General features: G+C 35.1%; 1 protein-coding gene across 15 annotated transcripts in view; it reads right to left on the bottom strand.

Annotated features, from left to right (window-relative positions):
* Window positions 1-27,682, bottom strand: part of Atp2c1 (ATPase secretory pathway Ca2+ transporting 1) — a 141,592-nt gene that overhangs the window by 12,272 nt on the left and 101,638 nt on the right. For 10 of the 15 annotated variants that reach the window (XM_087186931.1, XM_013070577.3, XM_087186930.1 and 7 more), the window contains 10 exons: window positions 24,713-24,883; window positions 23,804-23,901; window positions 14,488-14,538; window positions 12,437-12,603; window positions 11,344-11,412; window positions 10,350-10,466; window positions 9,451-9,598; window positions 8,849-8,944; window positions 7,670-7,811; window positions 6,202-6,326 (listed from right to left, as the gene is read on the bottom strand). In XM_087186931.1, coding sequence (XP_087043057.1) covers window positions 6,202-6,326; window positions 7,670-7,811; window positions 8,849-8,944; window positions 9,451-9,598; window positions 10,350-10,466; window positions 11,344-11,412; window positions 12,437-12,603; window positions 14,488-14,538; window positions 23,804-23,901; window positions 24,713-24,883 — 1,184 coding nt within the window. Of the gene's footprint in view, window positions 1-3,867; window positions 6,327-7,669; window positions 7,812-8,848; window positions 8,945-9,450; window positions 9,599-10,349; window positions 10,467-11,343; window positions 11,413-12,436; window positions 12,604-14,487; window positions 14,539-23,803; window positions 23,902-24,712; window positions 24,884-27,682 lie in introns of all 15 variants that reach the window. The other 5 variants (XR_015441113.1, XR_015441114.1, XR_015441116.1 and 2 more) reach the window with 1 other exon arrangement.

Raw genomic sequence — 27,682 nt, 5'->3', positions numbered from 1 at the left:
AGAGGACATGAAGGAAGAAGAGATGGAGGGAAGATTAGGAATAAATTCAGATAGAACAGCATATCACAACACTCCACCCACTAACAACAAGCTCCAGCCTTGGTGATGACTGGGACTGATCACAGCTGGCATGTCCTCCCTGTTGATGTTCTGAGACACTCTCCACACAGGAACCCTGATACAGCAGACAAATGACATCAAATCTGCTACCAAGTGTATCTGTTCCAAAGGGAACATCCTGTTGGTAGACTACAGGGTAGGGAAAAATGATGTCACTTCCTTTCCAATCCAGTGAATGCACTGTACAGATTTGTTTTCATTTTCCTGAACACTGAAATGAGTAGGCAAATTTTTCCATAAAGACCTAGATAGTAAATAGGCTTTGGGGGCCAAATGTTCTCTATTCCAACTACTCACTTTTACTGTTGTGGATAATAGCAACAGAAACAATTACGTAAATCAACGTGTGTAGCTCAGTTCCAGTAAAACTTTATTTACAAAAACAGCATACAGATCTGTCCTACATGGCATCATTTGTCAACACTTAAACTAAACAGCAGTTCTATGTGGGTGTGCTAAGGGTGATTCAAATAAAACTGTTTCCCTAACTTTTAACACCTCTTCCTAATTCAATGGCTATCCAGAACTGTTCCATTTAGAAAGATACTTGTAAAACCTAATGTGATCCTATTATGCAATCATATAATTGAATATAAGTACATGAATGAAAATATACTAATTTATAACATCCTAAAATTGCTCTAACAATACCTAAGTGTAAAGTCTGTCATGTCTTTCCTATCAGGCATACATTTTCTATACACACAGTCACCTATTTAGTTGGAGCTTGCTATATGTTGCTCCAAAGATAATTTTTTTTTTTTTGCTTGTTTTTGTGAGACAGGGTCTCACTATGTAGAATCCAGGCTGTCCTGAACTCACTACGTAGCTCAGACTGGCCTCAAACTAATAGCACTCCTCTTGCGTCAGCCTTTCTGAATGCTAGGATTTCAGGGTTGTGCCACCACACTTGGCCTAACATAGTTTTGTCAGACTTGGCACACCAACTTGTTTCATGTCATACTTGTAAGATGATGACTTGATAGAAGAGAACAAATGGTCAAGACACAGTATTTTCTTTATGACCAAATTGCCACTTCTTAACTAAAGTGCACTTCAACAAAGTTATCACAGGAAGAATAAATAAGTATCTTTAATATGGCTGAATAGATTAGTATTTTTCAAAACTGTGTTAAATAGCACATTTTTAATTCAAAAGCTAAAAATATAAGAGCCTAAAAATGGATCCCTATTTACCCCATTTCTGGCACTGAATGCTCATAATACTGTGAGATATAGTTTCTACCCAAAGTGTTAGAAACAATGCTGATGGGTCAACCTTGGGTTAGACAGGAAAGGAAATTCTGCCAGGTCTACTTTCCAGGGAGCCAGCACAGAAACATGGGCCAGAAAGGGTCTATGTCTGTTTGATTGGAATTGAGCAAAAAGGGATAAGAACAGGAAAGCTACTCTCCAAAGCAAGTGTTCAAAAAAAGGCCATTGATATTATATCATATACATTCATTGTGTACTTAGTAACACTGACAGGTTCATATTAAAAAAGAATTTCTAGGAATCAAAACTACTGACTCAAGTAATTGTTTTCACTTTTCTCCCCAAACTTCAAAACTTAAATTTATTTTATATAAAAAGAGAAAATTACATCAAATTTGTCTAGATTTATCAACAAAGTGGCTTAGACTTAAATGTTCTCTAAAAAAGGCTGTAATTTTTATGTTCAAACTTATAGATGTGTCTGCTCTTAATAGTATTCACAAGGCACTGTACTACTACTACTACTACTACTACTACTACTACTACTACACACACACACACGTCCCTACATGTTTTGAGCAATCAGGAAAGGCCATCTTATTTGACATTTAGCTGGGCTTTGAAATACAGATAAAAATTACGATTGCCAAAATTAAGGCAAAAGGGAAAGAATTTCACACTTAATAAATACTGTTCCAAAAAGACTTAGAAGTGGATTGTGCTAAAACATTTACATGGGATATGAGGCTGGAAAGGTCTAAAGAATTATGAGTAAAATGGAAAACAAACAACAAAAACCATTATTTTCTACTCTCCTGCCACAATGACTGTTCAGATCAAATAGCTATTTTCTAATAATACTGTTCACTCATTGCACAACAGATAGGCAGTTCACACATGTATTGTAGTTACCTCACAGGTGTCTCACTGCAAATAGCAAAAAAATGTGCTACCAATGATGTGTTTTCTTGTTGATAACCTTAGAAACAGACTTATTCTGAAAGGTCTGTAACAAAGGAGTTTACAATGTTCTTATCTTTAACCCCTGCATTTTAAATTTAAACAATTGTTTGCTGATTAATAGAAACTTAAAAAAAATAATTGTCAAAGCTAAATTTACTCTTTTAGTCAAAAACAAAACAACAAAAAAAGCAGCTTGTAAAGGGAAATAGTTTTCATATTAGTTAACTGGTCAGCCAGCCATGCTTTAATTGATTCTGTGCTATAAAAATCTCATGTATCACGTCCAGGGGGAAATGTCAAGGACACCACGAACTTCACATTACAGATGAGCTTGTGTGCCACTACAGCCTGCTCAGCTTAGGTTATTTTCCTATTAACAGTTCTACTATTTAAGTCAAAGGCCAGAAACCTGTATCTTCTGCATTCTCCCGTACTGCTGTCATGGCAATGATATCTCTTAAAAGATAAATGTCATACCTTCTTCTTCCATGCCAAGCACCATTACTCAATGATCCCTCTACCATTCAAGCTTTCACAGTTTTCTAATTTCCCCACCCCTGCCTATTATACCTCTAGCTTTAAAGGACCAAACTCCTCTCTAGTTTTCACATGCTCCTTTTTAGTTCTGATACACTGTGGAAACTATGCTACTGAGTTGGAATGTCTTGCTGTTCAATAGCTGAAGTTTCTAATTTAAGGCTTGATTCAGATGTCACTAGTTCTAGGAAATTTCTTTGACAATCTCCTCTAAGTTATTATTCCCCTTCAGCTACTGTAGCATTTTGGACAGTTTTACTGCTGTACTGAATGTATTTCACACTGGTCTCCAGAGTTAAGACAGAACTTCCTAAAGGGAAGGTACTACTAAATGTTATCCCTTATCAACAATAAGCAAGTTTGATAACCAAAAGTTAAAATGTAAGATGGTCAAACAAAAGTCAACATCATACCAAGTGCTAACTGAGCTCAAGGAAGGTTAATTATCAGGATAATCTGTTTGTCCAGTCACCAGATATGTCAGTTATGATTAATATTTGTCCATATATTTTAGTAGGCAAATTAGCTATTTGGATTTCAAGAGCATCGTCTTCAAGAGAAAATTCTAGTGAAATGTATTTTGTGTTCACTTTAATGTATAAGCATTTTTAAAATAAATGTGTAAAGATCACTAGTAACTTTCTTGAAATAGCTTAAGTCTTGCCACCTGGTATCCCTATTCATGAGTTCCTAAAGGACAAAGATGCCTTGAGTTTTCTATTCATAAAACACTCTGGTATTAAATAAATGTTTAATGAAAAGACAATTCATCCATCTAACTTCTTAGGTGAGTCATATATGGAAGTAATCTGCATGTGAATTGCCAAGTGACAGAAGCAGAAAGCAGGGTGAAATGAAAGTTCTGAAGTATGATGTTTATTGTCTGCTACCAATTTATTTCAGTGAGAGACTACTGTAAGTATGGCTAATACTTTACTTAAGTAGTACAGGAAAAAGATCAAAATCTAAAGCAGTTTCAGAAAGATTACAATTGTAAGATGCACCGTGGATAGGTATGAAAAGAAAACCCACCTCTTATTCTTGTAAGAGAAGTTAATGCCATTAAAGAAAGCCTGGATCTTGAAGGAGGAGATGTTTTGGGTTCTATGGTTTCCTTTTCATTTCATCTCTGGGTTATGTGATGCCCATCAATATGTTTGGCCTTGTTTCTATGGTCCAGTTTTTATCATTTGAGAATAGTACCTAATTGGTGAATTATTTCAAGTTCCTTTATTTTCTCTGATGTTTAGCTACTATGGATTCAGCATCATGAAACAGTCCATAAGGATAAAAACCCAACTGTATTATTAGGGACTCTAGCAAGCTATAAAATGGGGGTAAAGATTTAAAATTTAAACACTACTACATTTAAATCATCTGAAGCATTACAATTTGTATTAATATACTATGGAAAATTAAAACCTAGATCTTACTGTGCATTTTACTTGTTTTTAAATCAAGGAATTTCTGTATATTTAGCATCCATACAGATAATTTTAATGCTAACAGTACTAACTGGAAGGTCATTATCTTGTGAAAAGAAACTTTTATTTTTATAGTTCAAAAACCGAATGAAAACGATAGGCACATTTGTCCCATATGATTCATACGCTGAACCTAAAATGCAAAACAAAAACTATTGCTGTACATGTAATACATATTTCAAGTTCTTGGAACAGGGAATAAAAAAAATCATTACAAAATTTCAGTATGAGATATCAAATCATTACAGAAAAAGTTGGTAAGACGATGGTGTCCATGTTCTGTAATGAGATAGAACAATGTACATTTCACTATTCAACCTGAAAAGAGTGAAGAATAAAGTGAGGATGTCTCAGCTCCTTTCACTCATGTCTATAGTAAGGATTCGAATAATGGGTATTCTCCTTATCAACAACAGAATTTAAGTTCTAACACTTGCAATTTCATATTGGATGAAAACTTAAGAATCCTTTATTCTGACAGTTTATAAAATAAAGTAACTTCAAGAAGAATTAAATCTGTAGAAATCTGAGACCCATTTCTGTTCTGAGAGGGAGGGAGGGAGAGAAAATGAGAGAAATACGTAACAGGAGAATAGATTTCTAATTTTGAATTTCTGGCCCAAATTTGCCACATAGTCAAAACAAATTACCTCATAAAGCTTTATAAAAAACAATGGCATTTCACAAAGAAATTCTGTCTATTTCTTTAGCATGCCCACTAAAACCAAAGGAAGGTAAGAAACGAAAGTGGAAGCAGAAGGGACAGACTTAGAGTGGCTCCATTGTAGAACTAAGCAGCTGCCTAGGAGACACAAGGAGAACAAGGCCAGATTTGACAGGGTCCCCCAAGTGTTCCCTGGCTCCTACACCATCTGTCTATGTTTGGAGCTTTTTCATTCTTTTAGTAATTTACCCTTCCTAAGAAATATGCTTAAAAATTAAAAAACAAAAGAGTAAAAATAATAAAGTTTAGTTACTGAGTTGAAGTACTTAGATCTACAAAGAGTAAGATATTTGACAAAGTATATATTTGTATTTAATTCAAAAAGGAGACATGACATTATAAATTTCATCTCAATCTTAAATGTCTTTGACTCTATGACTATTCAAGTACACACTGTTGCTCTAAAATGTACTTGATATACCTGCATTAATTATGCTAGACCAAAGACTCACACCTAAAAAAAAAAAAAAAAAAAGCAACCATTTACACTTACTAAGAAAAGCAAATGTTTACTTCAAATTATAGTATATGCTTTTCAATCACAAAAAGAAAGAAAAGAACAGTGCTCCGACAGTGGTCACATCCTGTGCAAAAAAAACATGAAATACAAAAATGGTAGCACAAGGGATTCAAGCTGCTTACATTGCAAGAGAAAGGAAATACAGTAGCTGAAATACAGCACTTCTGGGAATCAACTTCTAAACCAAACAGAATGTCTTTGAAATGATTAGATTTATTTGTGTATTAGTAAGAAAGCCCCACCACCATAAATAGTACAATATTTAAAAATAAAAAAAATTATTTATATCTATCTAAGATAGACAGTGTATTTGTATGTTAGACCTCTTTAAGTGCAGAAGGTGGTTTAGGTTTTGCCTTTTTTTTAATTAAATAACTGCCCATATGCTTTATAAAGTTCCACTCAATCCCAAAAGCCAATTTAAATCAGGGAATATGTTATCAAAGTTGCATAATTTCATTTGGGACTGCCAGCAAGTTAAAGTCTCAAATCAAGTCTTAAACATAAATGTTCATTTTTAATCAATGAAAAGTTAAAAAGTTCTCAAATCTTCATTATCCTCTTGAACTTGCCCTTCTAAATGATCCTCAGACTGCAATTCCTAGTTTGCAAATAAAAGAATGCAATATGCATCATACTTCAAGAAAAGACGGTGATGTCGAACTAACAGGCTTCTGGATCTTTTCCCTGCTCCTTTCAACCTTCTTTATAATTTCTGCCACTATGCATACTGAAGAGGTGAGACCCAAAAGAAACAACAGATCTGCAAAAGAAAATAAGCTGAGTTTTACAATTCTTTGAAATTTATCGTCGCAAAGTGTAACTGTTTACATTCTTCTAGCAATTTACCATGGTTTTTAAAAACATTGTTTTATAACTATTTCATGAGATATCATTACCTTCAGTTAAAAATACAAAAATAGAAGGTCAAAGGTATTAAACAGTTTATCCAAAGTCACAATGCTAGGAAAATCAACAGCCAGAATTAGAACCCACATCCTAGGACCACTTTCTTTGGAACATAAACTTATGTGGCTAGCTTTTACCAATAATAACAAAAAGAAAAGTTTTCTATTTAATAGATCACACATCCCTTTTTAAAAGTACTAGTCACAAAGTAGTATCAAACTTGATTGAAAATGTTATCTGGAGACTAAAAATGTTGTATCAATATGTCCTACTTCAAAGCCTAGAAGACTAAATCATTACCAAGTATATAGTATCTCAATTCTTATTAGTTAGAAAATTTCAACTGTCTCCTTAAAACTATTATTTTTAAAAAGAAAGTGATTAAATATATAATTAAAATTTTGAAATTAAACTAGTTCAATTTTAAAGTAAATACAGAGCAAAAAAAAATTAGTGAGGCTATTATCTAAATACACAGATTAATTTAAAAATCTAAAAAGTGCTGGGCATGGTATTGCACATCTGTAATTCCAGCACTCTGAGGCTGAGGAAGGAGGACTGCTGCAAGTTCAAGGCCAACCTGAACTACATACAAGCAGACCTTGTCTCAACAACAACAACAAATCTAAGAATTATGAACAGGATTCCCATCAACTACATTGTTCTTCACACCACAAATAGGAAAGTAATTTTTAAGTGTACAATATTATACATTTAATGCAATGTTTGAAAAAATATGTAATTTACACAGAAAGTTGATAAAACTATGCTTTCAGGGTCCAACTGATATTTTATGAAATGAGTCTTGAGAATAACAGGAATAGTGAAATATTAGCTACCTAAATAGTATAAGAGCAATCTGGATTTCAGTGAAGTTAAATCTAGCCCTCAATCATTCAAGATCTTGTAACTTTTTAATAAAAGTATCAAAAAGTTATAAAACACAATTACTCTCCAACAAATTGTTTGCTATTATTTCAAAATCAAATATGATTTTGTAATAATTGACAAAAAAAGAAAAAAAGTTAAAACTGTAGAATTAGGGAGAATGATTCCCCTCAACTTCCCTCAATGAAAAAAATAAAGTATATTCTTTTTTCAGGTCACATGGGTTACTTAGTTACCCTAAGTTTATATTAGCACAAACACATTAGAAACTAAACCCTCTAAAATATATAAAGACAGCATTCTCTTTACCCAGTATACTCAAGCTCTCGGTCTGAAAAACCTTCTGAAGTGGAGGAAAATAAATAACTAGTAATTGTCCCATGATGGATCCAAGAACTGCATAGCAAAACATTTTATTACTGCAGAGTCCAATCTCAAACACAGACTTGGTCTGTTGGCAAAGCAAAGAGTACAATTATTCTTTAAGTACAGAAATAACTTCTTACATTATTATTCTTGCTTTCAATTTTTCAATAATCAGTATCACTTATGTACCACTGAATTCTACAGTGTTAAAACCATGAAATCTCTTACTTTTAACTATTATTTTGGAATAATTCAGATGGAATAAGAGTAAATTTTAAAGCAACTTTTACCAAGAAAAGGCCTGCTAAATGCACTAGATTCCACAGAAAGGCCCTAAGATACTTTATATTTTGTTCATTTTTCTGTCCATACATTAAAGTAGGTAATTTAATACCCTTTCTTGAAGAATAGACCTAACTATGTGTTTACCAAAAAGAGTAAAACTGTCTTTAATGAAACAGAAACATTACAGCTCCTTAATGATAACTGACTATAAGTGAAAACTTCTAGTATGGCAAATGGTAATAAATATAATTAAGGAGTCATAAAGTGCTTTAAAACTGAAAGCCATGCCTCCAATCTAAGTAGTTTTCAAAAATAATATGCTCTAAAAAAACTACTAAATTCTAGGTTATGATTCTCTATCAAAACATTTTTAGACCAAGAAGCACTAACACTTTAAATTATAACATGGGAAGAAAATACCTTAAACTTGGATACACTGACAGGAGTGATGGGTAACAAATGTGCTCTTGTCAGAACAACACTTTTTTCCAAAAGCAGTCTAATTCCATCCAAAGCCCATAAGGCTTGTCCCTATGTCCAGATAATGTTAGCCTGAATCTATCCTATAGGCTACACATGATAAGAGAATGGAATAAAGATCAGACAATATCACCTGTGATTTACTTTAATCTCTGAGCCAAAGGTAAAGCTGATCTACCCAAATAAGGTCACCCTTACTGTTGACCAATGACACATGTTTGCAAGAAGGCTATGTCTGGAACTGTCATCTGTAGCTACAAACCCCAAGCAAAACTAACAACCTGTAATGCTTGCCTATGGACTATTAGAAAGTGCTCTACATATTTGGGTTAATTAAATGAGATCAGCAAAGCGAACCTGAGATCTGGAACTCAATGCATTAAACATATCAAAAAATACAAAGCACGTGAAGGTCATCGTAGTGTCTCTAGGTGTTATCACATTGTCTCGCAGCTGTCAAAAGGAAAAAAAAAACCTTTCAGCGGCTGAATTAAATGCTGTTAAAATGTTAATATTTTTCTTCCATTACAATGAAATAGCTTTAGTCTAAGAGGTAAAATATACAAGCTACCTAAATTTCCTATAAGTCACCTAGTGAACAACTGTAGTCTACATAATGAAATGTAAAAATTCTTATGAACCTTATACTGAATACTAAAACACTATTACCAATAACAATAAAGTAGCCACTTAAGGACTGAGATTTTTTTCTAACTATTAACATTTTTATGTATTAAATTTTATTATATGTGATAATACTCTGCAGATTTAATAACTTTAAGTCACAAATCAACAATTCTATCAGCCCAAGAAGACTGAAATCAAACCTTAAAATGACTGTATCATATTTTCACTCAGAGCTTTCTTAACTTTCCACTCTCCTGTGTAACACATAAAAATAACTAAAATTCCTATCATATAAATGCATCATAATATAGCTGCTTATCCAGTGAATATACCTCACGCCAGAAGACAAACAAAGTCCCACAAACAATGATTATTGATGAAACAAGTATTTTAAGTATCAAATTTTTAGTCAAAATGCTGTCCTTCCAGTTGCGAGGAGGTTTACGAATGACGTCTTTATCCACTGGTTCTACTCCAAGGCTTTAAAGCAAACAGAAATATGAATTTAGTGTTAAAGTTTGTATTTGTTACTTTCACAACCTAACTTCAATTATCGAAGCAAAGTAAATCCTTTCTTATGAAAAAAAAATGTTTAATCATGAAACTTTGGCTATGATTACTCAGAATAAACTACTGTTTGGCATGACAGATGTGGCTATTTTCTCCAGGGGAGCGGGGGAGATATTGATTGAGAAAAGCCACTGATTTTGTCACTGTTTCTCTCCTCTTTTAGACTTATTAGCACAGTTTGACAGGCAATTAATGGTCAACTTTAAGAGAAAACTTCAATTTAATTTGCATATAAATTTACTTCAACTATCCCATTACTACAAAATATAATAGACACTCAGGTCCTTCAAAACTTTATAAACATTTGAACACTTCTAAACTCGGTAATATAACCTATGTAATAATGCTAAGCTCAAGAATTTTCTCCATTACATACAAATTTTAGAAATAAAAAACTTACATCCTAAGGACAAGGAGGGACTGCACCTACTCCCTGATCTGTTCTCAACCAAAAGCTAGGCATGTAACACAATGTAATGGCTCAGATCCGCACTTCGTGAATGAACAGTCAAGAAAATAAATGATATACACATATTACACAATTTATAACAAACATGCTGCTGCAATATTTTCCAACACTGTCCATAATAAAGCTTTAAAACTTAATTATCAGGGTTTCATATCTTCCTTGTCTTACCAGTTCATGCATGAAAAAACTTACCTCTGAGCTGGGGGTCCATCCATAATAATATTGATCCACAAAATCTGCATTGCATTGAGAGGATTAGGAAAGTTCATTAATGTAGCCAATGATATTAAAGTTAATGCTGCTATACTCCTGTTGAAAAAGAAAGTCATTTAAAAATCTGCTAGCATAATAAATTTCCTATTGATCCTATGGTAACATTTTTGGAGCACTTAAAAGTCTCATGTTACTACTATGCTTTTAAAAGGAAACCTACCATCCAAGTAACTAATGTTTCAATCACGTGAACATTTTAAAGCGCAGAGTATTTTAACAAAAGATTTTCAAGATTACCAATAGCAAAGAGGAAAATTTTTAAAATCTATATAACAACATTTAATTGTTTTTTGATGATAGAAAATCCCTTCTATTTTTTGGAAAGGGATACCAGAAGAATACTGAGATGTGGCCCATCCTCCTCTAAAGATTTCAGAAGCTATTAAATAAATCCCAAGAGTTATATAGTCCCTCAGTATCCACAGGGTTTAGTTCTAGGACTCCCCCTAGAATACCAAATTTCCAGTTGCTTACATAAAACGCCACAGTATTTGTATATAACCTATACATATGCTCTTTTACACTTTAAGTCATCTCTAGGTTATTTATCATACCTAACATAACGTAAATGCTACATAAATAGTTGGTACACTGCATTGTTTCAGGAATAAAGACAGGTAAGAAAGTCTATACTTGTTCAGTACACATGCAAATTTTTTCCCAATATTTTTAATCAACAATTGAACCCACAGATGTGGAACCCTCAGATAGAGGGCTGACTATATATTTTGATAATGATATAGACAATTTACTTATCACATTTAGAATCTGCTTTCATGCCACTTTTTAACCCCACAATGCCATTTTCTTTTTAGAAAACTTACTAATAACTCTTCAGTTTCTGCATTCTGCTAAAGCTACTTTACAAAACTTATCTACGAGACCCATAGTGACAAACTTCTTGCAAACTTACGTGCTCAGCTGAAATCTAACAAAATTTTTAATGTTGTTATAAATCCCTTTACCCTCTTCAATTGCTGACCTGAAATTTTAAAAATAAAGATGGAATGAGAAAACCACATACATATAATTAAAAAGAATTTTAATTCTTATTCTTAAAAAGATATCTGAACATTAATATCACATACTGTCTCTCTATACAAAAGACAACACTTGGGGGCGAGGGGGCAGTGGCGCAGTCCTGGTGATTGAATCCAGAGTCTTGTGAACGCTAAGCCAATGTTCTACCACATAAACCACTACCACCACACCTGCTTTTCAAATTTTATTTTTTGAGACAGGATCTCACTAAATTGCCAATGTTGGGCCCTAACTTGCAATCCTCTTACCTAATCCTCTTGAGTAGCTGGGATTACAGGCATGTCTCACTATAAGCACCTTCTTTAACCCTCAAAGTTCATTTTTCTTAGTTTAATTATTATATCTCACAAAAAAATTAAACAGCAATGAGATATATAAGAATTATGGAATTTAAACTACCTATTGCTCCCATATACAAGTAGATAATATGATATAGAGTAATTAAATGATATGGTTTATAAATATTTATATCAATTCTCTCAACCACTTGACTGAATACAGGAAAATATTTATTTTTCAAAAAACTTCTTCCTCCCTTCCAAGATTTTTATACAGCTCTAATAATGGAGAGGGATAAAGGTATGAATGTGAACCAGATGATTTTTCTTACTGTAAAGTCATGCACATTCTGATAACCTGAACTTAACTAACATAAAGGCCCCCAATGAAGGGTCACTGTTAACTATCATACTAATGACCAAAAAAATGTGACGTCAGCTGGCACTTAGTAAACATTTCTTAAATGAACAGCCCTGCTATGTATTATATTGATTGCATCCATATAAATTATTTTCTGCAGAACTACACATAGGCTATAAAACAAGATTAATTAATCTAGAAACATGGCTTTATTTGCCCAGTGTTTAAATACAACTGACTCTTTTTCAGTTGAATTATCTGGGGGTAACATCTAGCAAAGGACATGAGAAGAATCTCTAATATGCATTCACTGCAACAAAACTTACATTATGGTTTGGAAGTCATCATCTACCAGGATCATGTCTGCTGCCTCCTTGCAAACATCTGTGCCAGTCTGGCCCATTGCAACTCCAATGTCTGCAGCCTTCAGAGCAACTGCGTCATTTACTCCATCTCCTGTCATGGCTACAACTGCCCCGTTCTTCTGTAGAGACTGAAGTAAGACAAGAGAAGAGGGTGGAGAGAGAAATTGTGATAAAAATCTTGCTTCCACATCAATAATGGGATAAAAAAAATTTCCTTATTTTTTCACATAATTAAGATTAAAATAATATAGACCACCCATTTTTTAATAAACTTCCATATAAGGAGCTCTCTCTAGGGGACTGAATCCAGGTAGGTAAGCAGACAACACTGAGCTAGATCCTCAGCCTTTTTACTTTTTATTTTGAGACAGGGTCTCACTAAACTGCCCAAGCTGAACTCAAATATGGGACACTCCTACCTCAGCCTCCCAAGTAGCTGGGATTAGGTGTTTACCACTACACCTGGCATACAGAGATTATAGCAAGATAAACCTTACAAAAAGTTGCTACTAATATTCTCATCCATGCAAAGTGTATGTCTGAAGTCTGATATATAGCTGAATATACAATGATTCTCAACCAGCGGCAATTTTGTCTCCCAGGGGACTTTTAACAGTATTGGGAGACATTTTTTATTATCTTGACTTGGGAGATGCCATTGGTATCTAATGAGTAGGGACCAAGAATGCGGCTACCTGCCTAGAATAATACATAGGACCACCCCTCACACAAAGGAACTGTCTAGTCCAAAACGCCAACAGTGCCAAGACTGAGAAACTCTGAACTGTACAATGGCTGGCTTTTGTAATTAATAACCTAAGCCCATTCACTATTGGATACTACATCAGTTGCTCTAATACACAGTCATTGCTATGTAACGATGACCACTTTACTCACATGTCTATGGTAATGCTGATGTGAACAAACCTACTGTGCTGCTGACTATGTAAAAATACAGCCCATACCATTATGTTCAATTTGATGACAAGAAATGATTACAACTGGTTTAGGTCTTTGCTGCAGTTTTACCATTATTTTAGTATACTCCTACCAAGAAAGTTTACCATAAAACAGTACTACTGTGTCACAGCAGCAGCAACATCACACATCTTATGTTTAGACACCTCTTGATTTCATCAAGAGACTCCATGGAGTGACTGACAGATACCACCTAGGTTAAGTACAGGCATGATGTTCACACAATGAAAAAACAAACACCTAATGAGCTGGGTGTGGTGGCACAGGCCTGTAATCTGAGCACTCAGGAGGCTGAGGGAGGAAATTTGAGGCCAGCCTTAGCTACATAGTGAATTCGAGGCCACCCTTAATTACATAGCAAGACCTTGTCTCAAACAAAAGAACAAAATAAAACATCACCTAACAAACATACTCCTGCTATTAAACAACAAATGGCTATATTTGACTAATCTTAGTAATTATAGCCTTTAAATATTGCTCACACTCTCATTAGTACTTTTTTTTGTTGTTGTATTTGTTTCTAATTTATTATCATTATTCACATTGGGATGACTTAGCAGTGGAACCCTATCAGAACATACTTCTACACTAACTTTAAAAAGTTATTTCATATTCAACTTTTTTTTTTTTGGTACCAGGGATCGAACTCGGGACCTTGCGCTTTCGAAGCAGGCGATGAAACCACTGCGCTAAATCCCCAGCCCCTCATATTCAACTTATTTCACAAACTTTCCTTCTATTTCTTCCAATGCCAGTTAAATTTCTATTAGTTTTTCCATGGCAATACCTTTCTTAAAAAATGTCTGTTTTGGGCCAGGGATTTAGCTCAGTGGCACCGTGCCTACCTCTAAAGCATAAGGTCCTGAGTTCAAGCCCCAGTACCAAAAAAAAAAAAAAAAAAAATGCCTGTTTTGTATCATAATACTTCTGACTTTGATGCTTTATCAATACTCCTTGTAATGCAACATAACAGAAGCCAAAGTAGCAGCATTTTTGTATAGAGAAATATAACAATCTGATTTTGAGACACTTACCTTAATAATTTTCATCTTGTGTCTTGGGCTAGCTCTGTAAAATACCGCAACCTGTTAAAATACAGGATATATTAAAGACCTTCAGTGTTAGGAAATGTCATAATAATTCATGCATTTATAACAATTTTACTTTTCAACTTGAGCTGTATTTAATTTGTCATAAAGATCAAACTTAATCAATATAACATGTTTGTCATACTAAAATGACAGTCACTTCAATCCTTACCAAAAGTATCCTAGGCAAGACACAATCTAAACAAATTGTTCAATGTACATCACTAGGTTTAAACTGTGAAGATAAAATAGCTATTGTTTCAGAGTATTCCAGGGATGAAAAAGGAAAACTTCTCCTGTACTTATTTCCCTGTGACTCAGGTATACTAGGGCAAATAAAGAGCATCTGCTTGTCAATGTCTATGGAGCCACTTTTTACAGTGTGCAGCGTCTACTCACCCTTTTTTACGTAGGATAATGCAGTCAACCTGTCTTCCACTGTATGTTTAAAACTGCCTAAATAATCTTTCTCCAAACCATATATTTAATCCCTTTTCCTGACCCCATCTCTTGGTTTCTTGAAACCTTTTCACTGTGCCCCACAGTCAGCTACCAACAAAATCTCCCATATGCTCAACTCTTTTTTTATTTAATCGGTACGTGTTTGTGATACATAGTAATTACATTCATTTTAGGAAAGTGTTACCTACACATATCATGCTGATCATTATCAATATCCTATCCCCCTTCATACTTTCTCCCTGTCTCTCTTTTCCCACTCTCCTTCCCCATCTCCAAGATCAATATCCCTGCTTCCTATCATCTCTCCCGTTTTAATCCTTGTATTTTGGGTTTCTTTTATAAGAAAAGACATATGATAATTAACTATCTGTGTCTAACTTATTTCACATTAGGGTGTCAAGTCCATCCATTTTCCTACAAATGACTCAAATTTATTCTTCTTTATGGCTGAATAATAATCTACTGTATAAATATACCACATTCTCTTTGTCCATCTGTTTGGTACTGTACATCTTAGCTGCTTCCACAGTCTGACTATTGTGAACTGTGCTACTATAAACATAAGTATGCATGTATCCTTAACCTAGGTTTTCCACACATCCCCACCATACTTTATAGTCCTCCCTCTCAAACAGTACCACCAAGAGAGCGAGGGCGGGGGGGGGGGAGTGGTATATGTTCTCCATTCTCCCTTCATAAGACCTGTTTTAAGTGTCACAGGAGTTTATACTTCCCACTGGCTTCATGCATTCAATGCTCCAGAGAGCTCCAAAACCCTCAGTTCACAAAGGTTGCAATTTCTGCCTGTTACTCTCTTCCACAATACTCAGGTCATAGTAATTTTCACACCCATATAATACACCATTCTCTCTCCTAAGCTCCCAGAAGATTCATTCCAATTAGTTTTTCATACCGCCAACTATCTCCTTTCTCTAGTCTCACTATGAGCTAACAAACTTATCTCCCTCCTATCTCAGAGAAAAGAGAATCAACATGTCTATAATTCTAGCACACAGGAGGCTAAAACAGGAGGATCACAAGTTCCAGGCAAGCCCATATAACTTAGAGAGTCCTTGTCTCAAAAATAAAAAAATGGCTGGGAATGTAGCTCAATGTGAAGGCCCTGAGGTCAATTTCTAGTGTATGTGGGGAGGGGGGGGGTGCCACAATCCCCACCACCAATATCTGTATCCAGTCACTATCCTTCTCTTATTTTGCTATGCAAAGGAGCTGAATATACTTCTAGTACAGGTCAAATAGTCCCCTTCCTTACCTATTTAAGATCAGGGGTCTTGAAATTCTTCTCTCTCCTATATTTCACCACTGAATCTTCACCATAAGTACACAGGCATATTATTGGTCCTTCCATTTAAAAAGGGTAGTATCAACAATAAAGATGCAGCAGCGTGGAAAAAATTTTGCTAAGAGGAAGGAGGATTTCTGGAGTAAAACTCAGGAAGTTGCCTTTCCTTGCTGTCTCCCATTCTCTTCAAAATCCATTCCAATTAGGCTGCTATCACCACTGCTGCACTGAAACTACTATTCCACACTATCAAGACTTCTGCCCACCATCACATTGCTGACGCCACTGGTCATCTCTTATCTGACTTAATGTCCTGAAATACTTGCTCTTTCTCTTGCCTTCCTGGCTGTTCCTTTTGTGCAGGATTCTCCTGACCTATCTGAAGTCTAAAGTTCTTAGACTTTGCCTTGTCAGAGGTCTAAGAACTCCCTACATGCTTTAGGTGAGCTTATCCAGCCTTACTGCTTTCCACTTTATCCACATATATTTTACCTTCTCCCCAGACATCTCTTCTGAAATTCAACTGATAAAACTAATATACCTACCTATTTCATCTTGTCTCCTCTCAAACTTAAACATATCCCAAACTGAACACTTGTTATTTTCCACCAAATCTTGCTCTTTCCTATCCTATGTTAATGGCAAATACATCCTTGCTCAGCTCCAAATTTTGGGAGCCATCCGTAACTTCCTTTTCTCTTGATGTCACGAAAGCAAATCTTGTTGATTTCAACCACCTTACTCCAAAATCATTGCCAGCAACCTCAGTCCTCACCCTCCAAATTGATTTTCATTATGTCTGCTCTTACCTCTTACTATCTGTTCTCAACCCACTGGCCAGAGTGAAACTTAAAACGGGTGTCCAATCACATATATCTTCTGCTCAAAGCCCTCCAATGATGTATCTTTCTCCGGACAAATGCCTAAAACTCTTTATCTATTAAATTTGACATGAAATGGAGGCCTCAACCCACCCACTTCCACCATGAATCTTCTCCCACCTGAACTACACTGGCTTCCTCACTGTTCTTCAAACATGCCGGGTACACTCACTTCAAGGCCTCTGCTCATGTTTCTGTCTGTAGTGTTCCTCCCTCAGATCTTACACAGCCTGCCCTTTCGAGGGAGGGTTTCCCTGGTCATGCTATCTTAAAGTTTCAATCTCCTCCTTTCCTGCTTGTTTAGATGCTCTTTAGCACTTACCTCTCTGTATGCTATAGCTTAGATCTGAAATGTCCCCCAAAAGGCTCACATGTTGCAAGCTTAGTCCCCAATGCAGCAATGTTAGAGGTGGGGTTTTTGCAAGGTCACTGGATTCTGAGGGCTCTAATGAGGGATGGACTCATAATTTGAGATGATAAAATTTGTAGAAGGGGAGCTAGGTAAAGGAAGTAGGTCACTGAAGTGTTTCCTTTAGTATCTTGTCTGTGGCCTCTTCCTCTCTGGTTCTTCCCCTCTCTCGGCTGCCACAAGGTGAGCAGCTTTCCTTTACACCCTTCCACCATGTTTCTGCCTCACCACAGGATTAAAAAGCACTGACTGGGGCCAGGTGACCAGGCAGTGAAACCTCTAAAACAGTACAACAAAATAAATGTCTTCCTTTTAAGGTGCTTTCCTCAGGAACTTTATCACAGCAACAGAAAGCTGTCTACCACAATATATATGTACAAAATTACATGTTATGTGAATGAATAAACAACTGAACAAATCTCTGTACCATCAGAAAGACTATTCCCAGTTTCTCTCTTTTTAATAAAGGTCTAAATTGGGATTATTATATTCTCAGAAAAAAAAGACTCAAATGAACTATATAATATGTTGCTGATCATCCTTGGGTCCTCTAGATCCCATGAGTCACATAACTCACTTGCTCAAAACTCCATTCAGAAACTCTTAGTGCATCTTTGGTTTTTTTTTTTTTTGGTACCAGGGATCGAACTTGGGACCTTGCACTTATGAGGCAGGCATCGGAACCACTGAGCTAAATCCCCAGCTGCATCTTTGAAAATTAGTAAGCTTCAAAGTATACTGGGCTACTCAAAGTCTACTGGTAATCTTTTAAGTGAAAATTCTAATTCCTATAGAAATTAATCATGTAGCACATAGCACTGCAACACAGGAGTTTAGTAAAAGCTTCATGAAGGTTGCAGAGAATATTTAAATAAGCTGATTACAAATGCTCAGCTTATACAGACTAACATTCTGCCTTTGTTCCACATAATTTTTGAACCTTGCAAATTCCCCTTTGTAGCCACTCTGTGTTATCAAGAATGGCAAGCCACCAACTGTTGGACTAAAGCCGTATTTCTTTTACACAGTAGCAAATTATGTGGCATGCATCCAGTACACCAATTACTTAATTAAGTCTTTGGCATTTCAAAGCTTTGATGGTATCTCAAAAACAGGAGTTTTGAGTAAGCAGATCTCAATATAATCACTTGGCCTTTTGTGGTACATAACACCACATGGAGTAAATTCAATTCTTTAAAGCACCGGAATCTTGTTGAGTTAAAGTACTGAAGTTTAATAGGTACAAAATTATGGCCTAAAGAAACTACATCCAAAACAAACATACACCAGAAATTACTAGAATTTTAACTATATCACTATCTCATAGAACTTCAGCTTGGAGATAACTGAATTTCCCTTAATAATAAACCTCCCACTTTTATGTCCGTTTCTTAGCTTGGCAAAAGGGAGAAACAATGACTAAATACAATACAATCACTGTAGTTTGGGAGTAGAAAGGAAGAAAATAGGAAGACAGGCCAACAGAAAGGCAGTGGCCAAGAAGCAGAATTATGTCAGAAAAGGAGAAACCACAGGGAATAAAGAGGGTGGGCCAAAAGATGACCATCAAAGGGAGGGGAGCAAGGCTACGTTATCTTCAGAAGGAATCTCCCAGCGTATTTTTCCTTTCTTGTCCTTTTCAGTGTCTTATTTATGGACAGCACTCACAGTTCTTTTAATATTAACTGATAAGGTATACTAGGGAAAGAAAATTTAAAAAGGAGGAAAATATTACAGAAGTAAAGGAAACAGGTGTTTGTGGAATTAGAATAACTTACCAAAGGTCCTCAAATATACCAAGGCAGATAAAAAGGAAATTGATGCAATATAGGAAAAATAGGTGACTGAAATAAGATTTACAACCTCCTGAAAATTAAATATATAAATTGGGATTATGGCGACTTCATTAACAGATTCAGTGGCAATACAAATGTAATGATGTAAAAATCAGAAAACAAAAGAATGAAAGAGGATAACCATTCCTATCACTGAAAATTGTAGGAAATGGAAAGAAATTTTAAGAAAACGCTGAGAATTGCCAGATGTATTTAATAAATAATTATACAACCTCACTTTCCATACTACCATTTAAGTGACTCTAGGTCAAAAGAACATAGCAAACGTTGAAAGATTTGAAAGATATTCCACAGAATTATGAAATGAAAGGTGCATAATATTTAAATAAGGAATAGAATTAATATGACTTTAGGATATGGGACAACCTCAGTGAATTGATGACTTAGAACAAAAGTTCTGCTTTATTTGTAAACACTAATTAAAGCTATTCAAACTAATCTGAACCAAAAGCAGAAGGCCAAAAATACATGTTGTTCTAAGAGAGTTATATGAATGCAAGAAGTGGGAAAAAGATACAGGAAGGGAGGAAACAGTCCTGCTAATAAAAATATTCTGTAATATTTGGAAAAGACCTAGTCAAAACACATGAAATACTTTTAAGGCAGTCTTGGTATTTAAGGAATTCCTCTATAGAGCAGAATGAATTTAACCAATAAGTTTCAGACAAGGCTTATGTTTTGTTTTATTCTCTGAAATAACATCAGTATCTGCCATAAGCAATGTACAACCACTCTTAGTCCTCTGGGAAAGAAAGATGATGTAATTTGTTGAGGCTAATGACATGATTTGTAATTTGCTTCTTCCTTCTCTAACTTTTAGGCTGTTTTCCAGCGTTCATTAGCATTTTTGTCAGAGAACTAGAGGGTGGACTGAAAAAAGTAAATAAAATGAAATATTAAATCTGTTTCACTACCTGTTAGCATCTGGGAAAAGGTTGAACAAAAGTCTAATGGGATAATCAACTGTAGATTTCACATCCACTTAGTAATAGATACTCTGTCCCAAAACCCCTGGAGAGCCAATATTGGATTTACTCTTTCAGAAATGAATGATAATGAGGGCCAGGGATTTAGCTCACTGGTGCTGCTGCCTGCCTTGCAAGCGCAAGGTCCTGAGTTTGATCCCTGGAACCAAAAAAAAAAAAAGAAAGAAAAGAAATGAACAATAATGATAAAGTCACACACACACATGCACACACACAGAATTCCATTCAAATATGGAAATACCTTCCCCCTTACTCCAAAACTAAGAAAATACTCACACTGCCCTTGATGCTCTGAAAGCAGCATTTGTGATTAGAGCCCAAGAAAGAGAAAACATGGATGAGCAAAACAGTGTGTTTCTACCTCCAAAATCTAACTACTTACTAGAGGATGGAGGAAGTGCATTAAAGGTCTAGGGGCTTAAAACCACCATACTAAGCATAGTTGTAAAAATATAAACTGAAACCTTTTCAGAGGACAATTCAGCAATACCTGTTTAGGACCCTATGAATGTGCTGATCTCTGGTCCGGTCATTTCACATGTAGGAACTTATCTACAGAAATAATCAAGTACGGGCACAAAGTCTTACATTATAATGATGTTCAAAGAAACTGCAAACAATAGATAATGAATTTTTGGAATCATATAAACACGAGTTCCAATCTGAATGCCAATACCACTTCTCACCAGTTCTGACGTATCAACCAAATCCCCGAAGTTCTATGGTCTTCAATTTCCTCATCTATAAAAACTGGGTCACAAGTTTCTTATGACGCTAAACATAATCTTAACATATGATCCAATTCTGCCATTGTGCTCCTTGTTATTTACCCAACTGAGTAGAAAATTTAATGCCTACACAAAAACCTGCCTATGTTTACAGCATTTATTTCTAACTGCCAAACTTGGATACAATGAAGATGTCCTTAAAAAGGTGAAGTGACAAACTGGCACGCTCATGGAATAGGAAAAGGCATGCTGGAATCTTATATGTACACTGCTTAGGCAAAAAGCCAGTCTGAAAAGTGACATATGGTATTACTCCAACTATGTTACATTCTATAAAAGGCAAAACTAGAGAGAGAGAGAGAGAGAGAGAGAGAGAGAGAGTAAAAAGGTCAATGGCTGCAGGGATTCAAACAAAGGTAAAGAATAAGTGAAACATGAGATTTCTAACGGCAGTAAAACTACTCTGTATAAACTCATAACGATGAACATGTATTATTATGCATTTGTCAAAACCACTAGAAATATACAACACAAAAAGTAAACCTAGGTAAAATATAAACATGGGCTATAGTAGGAACATATCAAAGTTTGTTGATCAACTGTAACTAATTATACTAATGGAATGAGAAATTGTGAAGAGTGGAGATGAGGCTGGTATTATTCTTTGTTCAATTATTCTGTACACTTAACACCACACTAACAAAATAATCTATTAAAAACTTTAAAATGAAGGTGCTTAGGGCCGGGGATTTAGCTCAGTGGTTTCGCTGCCTGCCACGTAAGCGCAAAGACCCAAATTCGATCCCCGGTACCAAAAAAACAAAACAAAACAAAAAAAATGAGGCTGCCTATTTTTTATAAAGTGGCTACATGGAGTAAATTAAGATGTGTGAAATACTATGCACTGCCTGGACATAATAAATGGTTGCTACCTAAAGTATTATTTACAGAACTAGAAATACATGAAAACTCAAATTTCAACAAAAAATGTCTATATAACCAATATATGTGTATGCTGTGTTTATGTGTATATATACACGTGGTATACACAAGCAAAATACTGTACAGCTATAAAAGTATTTTCTAATAATAACTAATGATTTCAGAAATGTCAAAGTTCCATAAAATGAATGTTGTCTTATAACACTAGAAAGTATAGACTAAGTTTTGTTAAACACATTTTTCAGAAGTCACAATGGGCTAACTTATTTTAGAATCTTGGATGCTCTATGGCTGTCTAACCCTGAGTGTCTGGGTTTATTACAAGCAGCTTGCATTGCAGCTCTTACTCTTGTATTTTTCAATTTTTCTATAATGAACATATACTACTGATGAATAAATTTTCTAATCAGAAAAAAGTATTATATAAAGATGATCCTTAAAATATAATAATTTAAGAAAATTCCATAATCTTAATACATGAGTATAAAATAATTGAAGGAGATATAGTATTAAATATATTACAAAGCTCACAATACAATTCTGAAACACTAGCAGAGCAGACACTAAAGATAATACTGTAATGTAAATAAGCACATGAAAAAACATTCAACATCATTAGTTGTGAGGGGAAATACAAATGAAAACCACAATAAGATACCACTGTACAACTATTAGGTATAAATTGGCGAAAGAAATGACAATCTTACATGCTGATAAAGATACAGAACAATTAAAACTTTCAAACACTATAGATGAGAGTACAAAATAACAAAGCTACTTTGTAAAACAACTTGCCATTTCTTATTAAAAAACCATATGACCAAACAATTATAGGTATTTAACCAAGAGAAAAGAAAAGAAAACTGGTACACAAATGTTTCCATGAAAAAACTGGTACACAAATGTTTACAGTAGCCTTATTCATAATCAGCAAAAACTGGAAAAATCCACATGTCCTTAGAGCAATGAACAAGTAAAGTACATATACTCATATGGTAAGTAAAGTATAGCCATACTCAGCAATTTAAAAAAGAATACTAATAAACACAATCAATATATAGCTAAATCTCAAATGCATATGCTAAGTCAAAAAAGCAGGTTTTAAAGCCTCATACTGTCTGAATCTATTTCTAAAGCATTTTGGAAAAGAAAATGAATTAGTCAGTGGCTGCCAAATGCTGGAAGAAAGGGGAGCAGTTGGCTCCATAAAAGTGTAAGAGAAATTGAGAGAGGAGATAATGAAATTGTTCTGTATCTTTACTGCAATGATGGTTACAAGATTGCATACATCTGTCAAAACTCCAAAGAGTAAACTACAAAAGGCAAAATTTATTGTAAATACCACCTCAATTTTTTAAAAACCTATATACTCATACTAAAAGATGTAACAAAATGATAAGGAGTAGAAATTAATAGTATCCTCTTCATCTAACTTGTAAATACAAGCACTGTAAATTTCTATAGTCATAGTCCCTTCTTTAGAGGTCAGTTCTTACTGAAGTTAACCATTTTGCATATTCATAATGACCATGCCATAAATAATAAGATTCATTTCAATGAGACTTCAGAATCTGGACCAACTAAAGTGGTGGTTATGTCTCACTTGTTCATATATAAACAGTCTTATGAAGAGAGCAGGAATAGTTAACACTTAGAATAAAGGCCTCTGTCTGAAAGGGTCTGGTCTGAGCCCACCTTTGGTACTATCTGTGAAAGCTGCTGGACATCCATGGCATCTATTTCTTCTCCTGAGACCGACTGGGAGGTTTTAGAATATAATCCCAGACGACTGGCTAAAGTGAAGACAGAGAAAATGTTATTAACCAAATAGCTTCATGGATTGACTAACAATATCTTCATTTAATGACTTGTTATTCACCTTCTTTTCAACTATAAACTATCTGTTAAATCAAGAGATCACAAGACAAACTACTGGTAAGACACACCTATCTGCATCTGTAATCAGTCTGGGGTTTTCTGTCTTTTGTTTTTTCTTAGATAAAATGAAGCCTGGAACTCCTAGTATAGCCCCTGTCAAAATTAATAAAATCAGAATTTGCGGAGTTCAGCAAACTGCTAAACTTATCAGTATGAATTATAATTTACAGGCTCTGACAAATTAGCTTTCATGGGTTTTTTTCCCTTATACTTCTTAAGGTACTCTTACACAGCATTCAAATATCACAGGTACATATGAGAAAACATATACAATAAGCTACCTTTTTCCTATTTATGTACAAATCTGCTTTGAAAGGTATGTATGCTTAGGCTGAAATGAAAATCTAAATTTCATGTATTCTTTCACATTCATGAGTTGATGCTTTTACCTATCAGTATAGTGGATTATGAAGTTAAAAATAATTAATTTTTAAATAAAATACATTTATGATTTCATAATGGCAGTTACATATTTTCAATACAGTATTACTTTTTAAACTATAATCAGTATTTATCTACAATTTTATATAGAGTCTGAACAAAAAGTATCAATTGTACAATTTCAACACTATATAAACATACTTCGTATCTAATGGCTTGTAAAACTATGTACTGCAATATTTTAAGAAAAACTATCAAAAACAGAACAAAGCACCCTAGTTATACCAATAGCGACTGCAGTCTCCTGTGAATCTCCAGTGATCATTTTTATAGATACTCCTGAGGCAATGAGTGTTGTAACTGCTTCTTTCACACCAGTTCTGGGAGGATCAATGATTCCCACCAAGCCAAGAAATGTCAGCTGTCCCAGTTCAGGACCAGAAGCCACAGCAAGAACTTGGGAAATAATAATGAAATCCAAAAAAGAAAATGTGAGTCACAAAAACATTAGAATTTAGTTGATCATAAACCACTTAAGATTATATTGTCATCCATAAATATTATATAACCTTTAAAAATCAAAATTTTTACATGCCAAGACATTATATTTAATCATTCCAAATAAGGGCTAGTTGAAAAGCTATTAAATGTTAAAAGTAGTAAAACTTAAGAACCGTTAAGCAGAGAGGGCAAGTGAGAGAGAATGAAGACCATTTCTGCAGAGCAACCACACGTAGCTACTTCTCACAGATACTACTGAAATTCTAGGAAACATAAATTATTTACATAAACATGGGTTTGTCAAGCTTTAAAGTCAATTTTAAACAGACACCTCTGAAGGTGGCTTCTAATGCATCTTCATCTTTCCATTTCATTTCATAGGTCTCCAGAAAAATTTAATAGCTTAAAGATAAGGCTGCATTAATTAATTAATTAATTATAGCCTGTAACAACTATATACATGAAAAAACCTGAAAGGTAAAGTTATTCTATAAAACTGTTGTAAGACCATTAACACCAGTTTGGATTCTTGAACTCTTTCCATAACATTAACTAGAAATTCTTACGTGTGGCTTTTTTCTTTAAAAATATAGTAATAACACCACAAAATTATTATTTTTAGTTTCTTGTCATCTCCGGGCAATTACAATATAGTACAAAGTAGTGTTCATTTTCCAAGTATCAGCTTACCCTCAGAATTCTGGAACCAATGCTAACTACCCTTTTTTTGAAACAAAGGAACACACATGCATCTGGAATATTCTTAGACTGAATATCTTAAATTACCCAAAAAATACACAGATATACACAAAGTGAGCATAAATACCTCATGGAGAGACTAAATGTCCCAGGGAGCCCAAAAATATCTATTCTTATTCAAGCAGAAGGTATGGAGAATTGGAAAAACAAAGTTAAAGGGAAGGTACTACTATTTTTCCGATATGCAGATGTGGGCCCCAAAGGCTTTCTCTCTGAATAGAATGAGTCCCTGGATAGTTCCTGGCCTAGGATAGAGGCAGATGGTAACAGAAGCAGTGAATATCAATTTGTATGTCAGCAAATGCTAACAAGAGATCCGCTCTGGATACTCTCAATGGAGGGGTGGAACTGGCCTACAGGTCAGTATCCCTCATGTATTTGCCCACATCTTTAGCCCAACTTAAGAGCTACTAATACTTTGTAGCTTAAGAGCAGGTAAACATTTTTCATGTGCAAGCCTGTTGACAAAAAACAATACATACATTCCACTTTTAAAACTAAGGACCCAAAGCGTTTAAGAAATAATTTTTTGTTGTCATTGTTGTTTTGTTCGTTTGTTTGTTTTGAGAAAGGATCTCGCTTTGTAGTGCAGGGTCACCTTAAACTCACTATGTATCTCAGGCTGGCCTCAAAGTCACAGCGATGCTCCTGCCTCAACCTCCCAAGTGCTGGGATCACAGGCGTGCACAATGATGCCCAGCTATAAACAAGTTTTGTTTGTAAGACACAACTGAAGTACATATCAACTGAGATTTAAAATCTGTCGGTTCTTCCATTGTGGGACTCTCAGGGGAACGAGGGAAGTAGGGCACAAAAGGAACATAAAGAAAAGACATTAGGCAAGAACAAAGGACCAGAATGTTTCTCAAAACCCTGTGAAACAAAAATGTTCTCTTGTACCAGCTCACAACACAAAACCACACATATACCAATTCACACTCCTTCAGATGAAAAGAGTCAAAATTTAAACGTATGAAAACTTTCATTCCCAAAATTAAGGAGACTAGGAATATATACTAGAACTTTTAAGCCCTCTTTAAGTTTCCAAATCCATACCAAACCTAAAACTCTTGCTGTGGGCTACTAAGAGTAACCAAACTATCTCCACCTCATTATTTAACTGCATCAGTGCTTCACTAACCACTGGAAACAAATTGCAAATGATGACTTGTCAGAAGGCCAAGAAGTGTGGCAAACAGGTTCACATTTTGTTCCCCTCACCTGTTCTAGTTAAGTGTATCTTAGCAAAAGTAGATTTAAAATGAAAGAGCCAAAGCTGTATATATCCGAAGCCAGCTGAATCAGGTAACCCAGGGAAGCAACAGGCCCCCTTTACCAGTCTTCCCAGGAAGAGCTCAGAGAAGCTGCCAGTGCCCTTCATACACAAGCTTTTGCAACAAAAACCCTCTTTCTGGCTATAAGGACTCCCTCCAATGACCCCAGAGCCTCCTAAACTACCCCTTGCTCTAGCAACTATTAATACTGGGCCGACCCCCAACCAACAGTACCATTCTTTCAGTCTAGCCAGAGAGGGCAACTGAAATGAGCCAGGGAGGGTAGATGTGGCCCTTAAGCCAGAGATCAAGCTTCCTATGGTTAGGATCACCACATACCTGAGTCTGCCCACAGTTCACAAGATAGCACATTCAGAACATGTGGGGGAACTCCTTTATCCAATTCTCCAGAATATCGAGGTAGCACTGCACATCTGTTCTGTCTTGATAAATGTATGTATTTTAAAAAAAAAGCTCTGATCTCACAGTTCCAATTCTTAGAACTGACCCAACTAAACTAGAGAAGAGGTTTCCCCTATCCCAGAAATGATGCTTGGATAATCCACTCTGGTCTGAAGGATCCAGAAAGCCTGAAGGCTAAGGGAGATGTCTGGCACCATGTTCAGGATTCAGACTTGTAGGAGGAAAACTAGAAACCCTGGAACCTACCATCAAAGTCTCTTATGAGGAGAAAAGAAGAAGAAAAAGCTATTTCCTTAAA

This window comes from Heterocephalus glaber, unplaced genomic scaffold (genome assembly GCF_053883595.1).
Source record: "Heterocephalus glaber isolate CG9 unplaced genomic scaffold, H.glaber_assembly_v1.0 deba00001504, whole genome shotgun sequence".
Classification (NCBI taxonomy): domain Eukaryota; kingdom Metazoa; phylum Chordata; class Mammalia; order Rodentia; family Bathyergidae; genus Heterocephalus; species Heterocephalus glaber.
The sequence above is the reverse complement of the archived record's forward strand: the minus strand, read 5'-3'. Positions and strand labels throughout refer to the sequence as shown.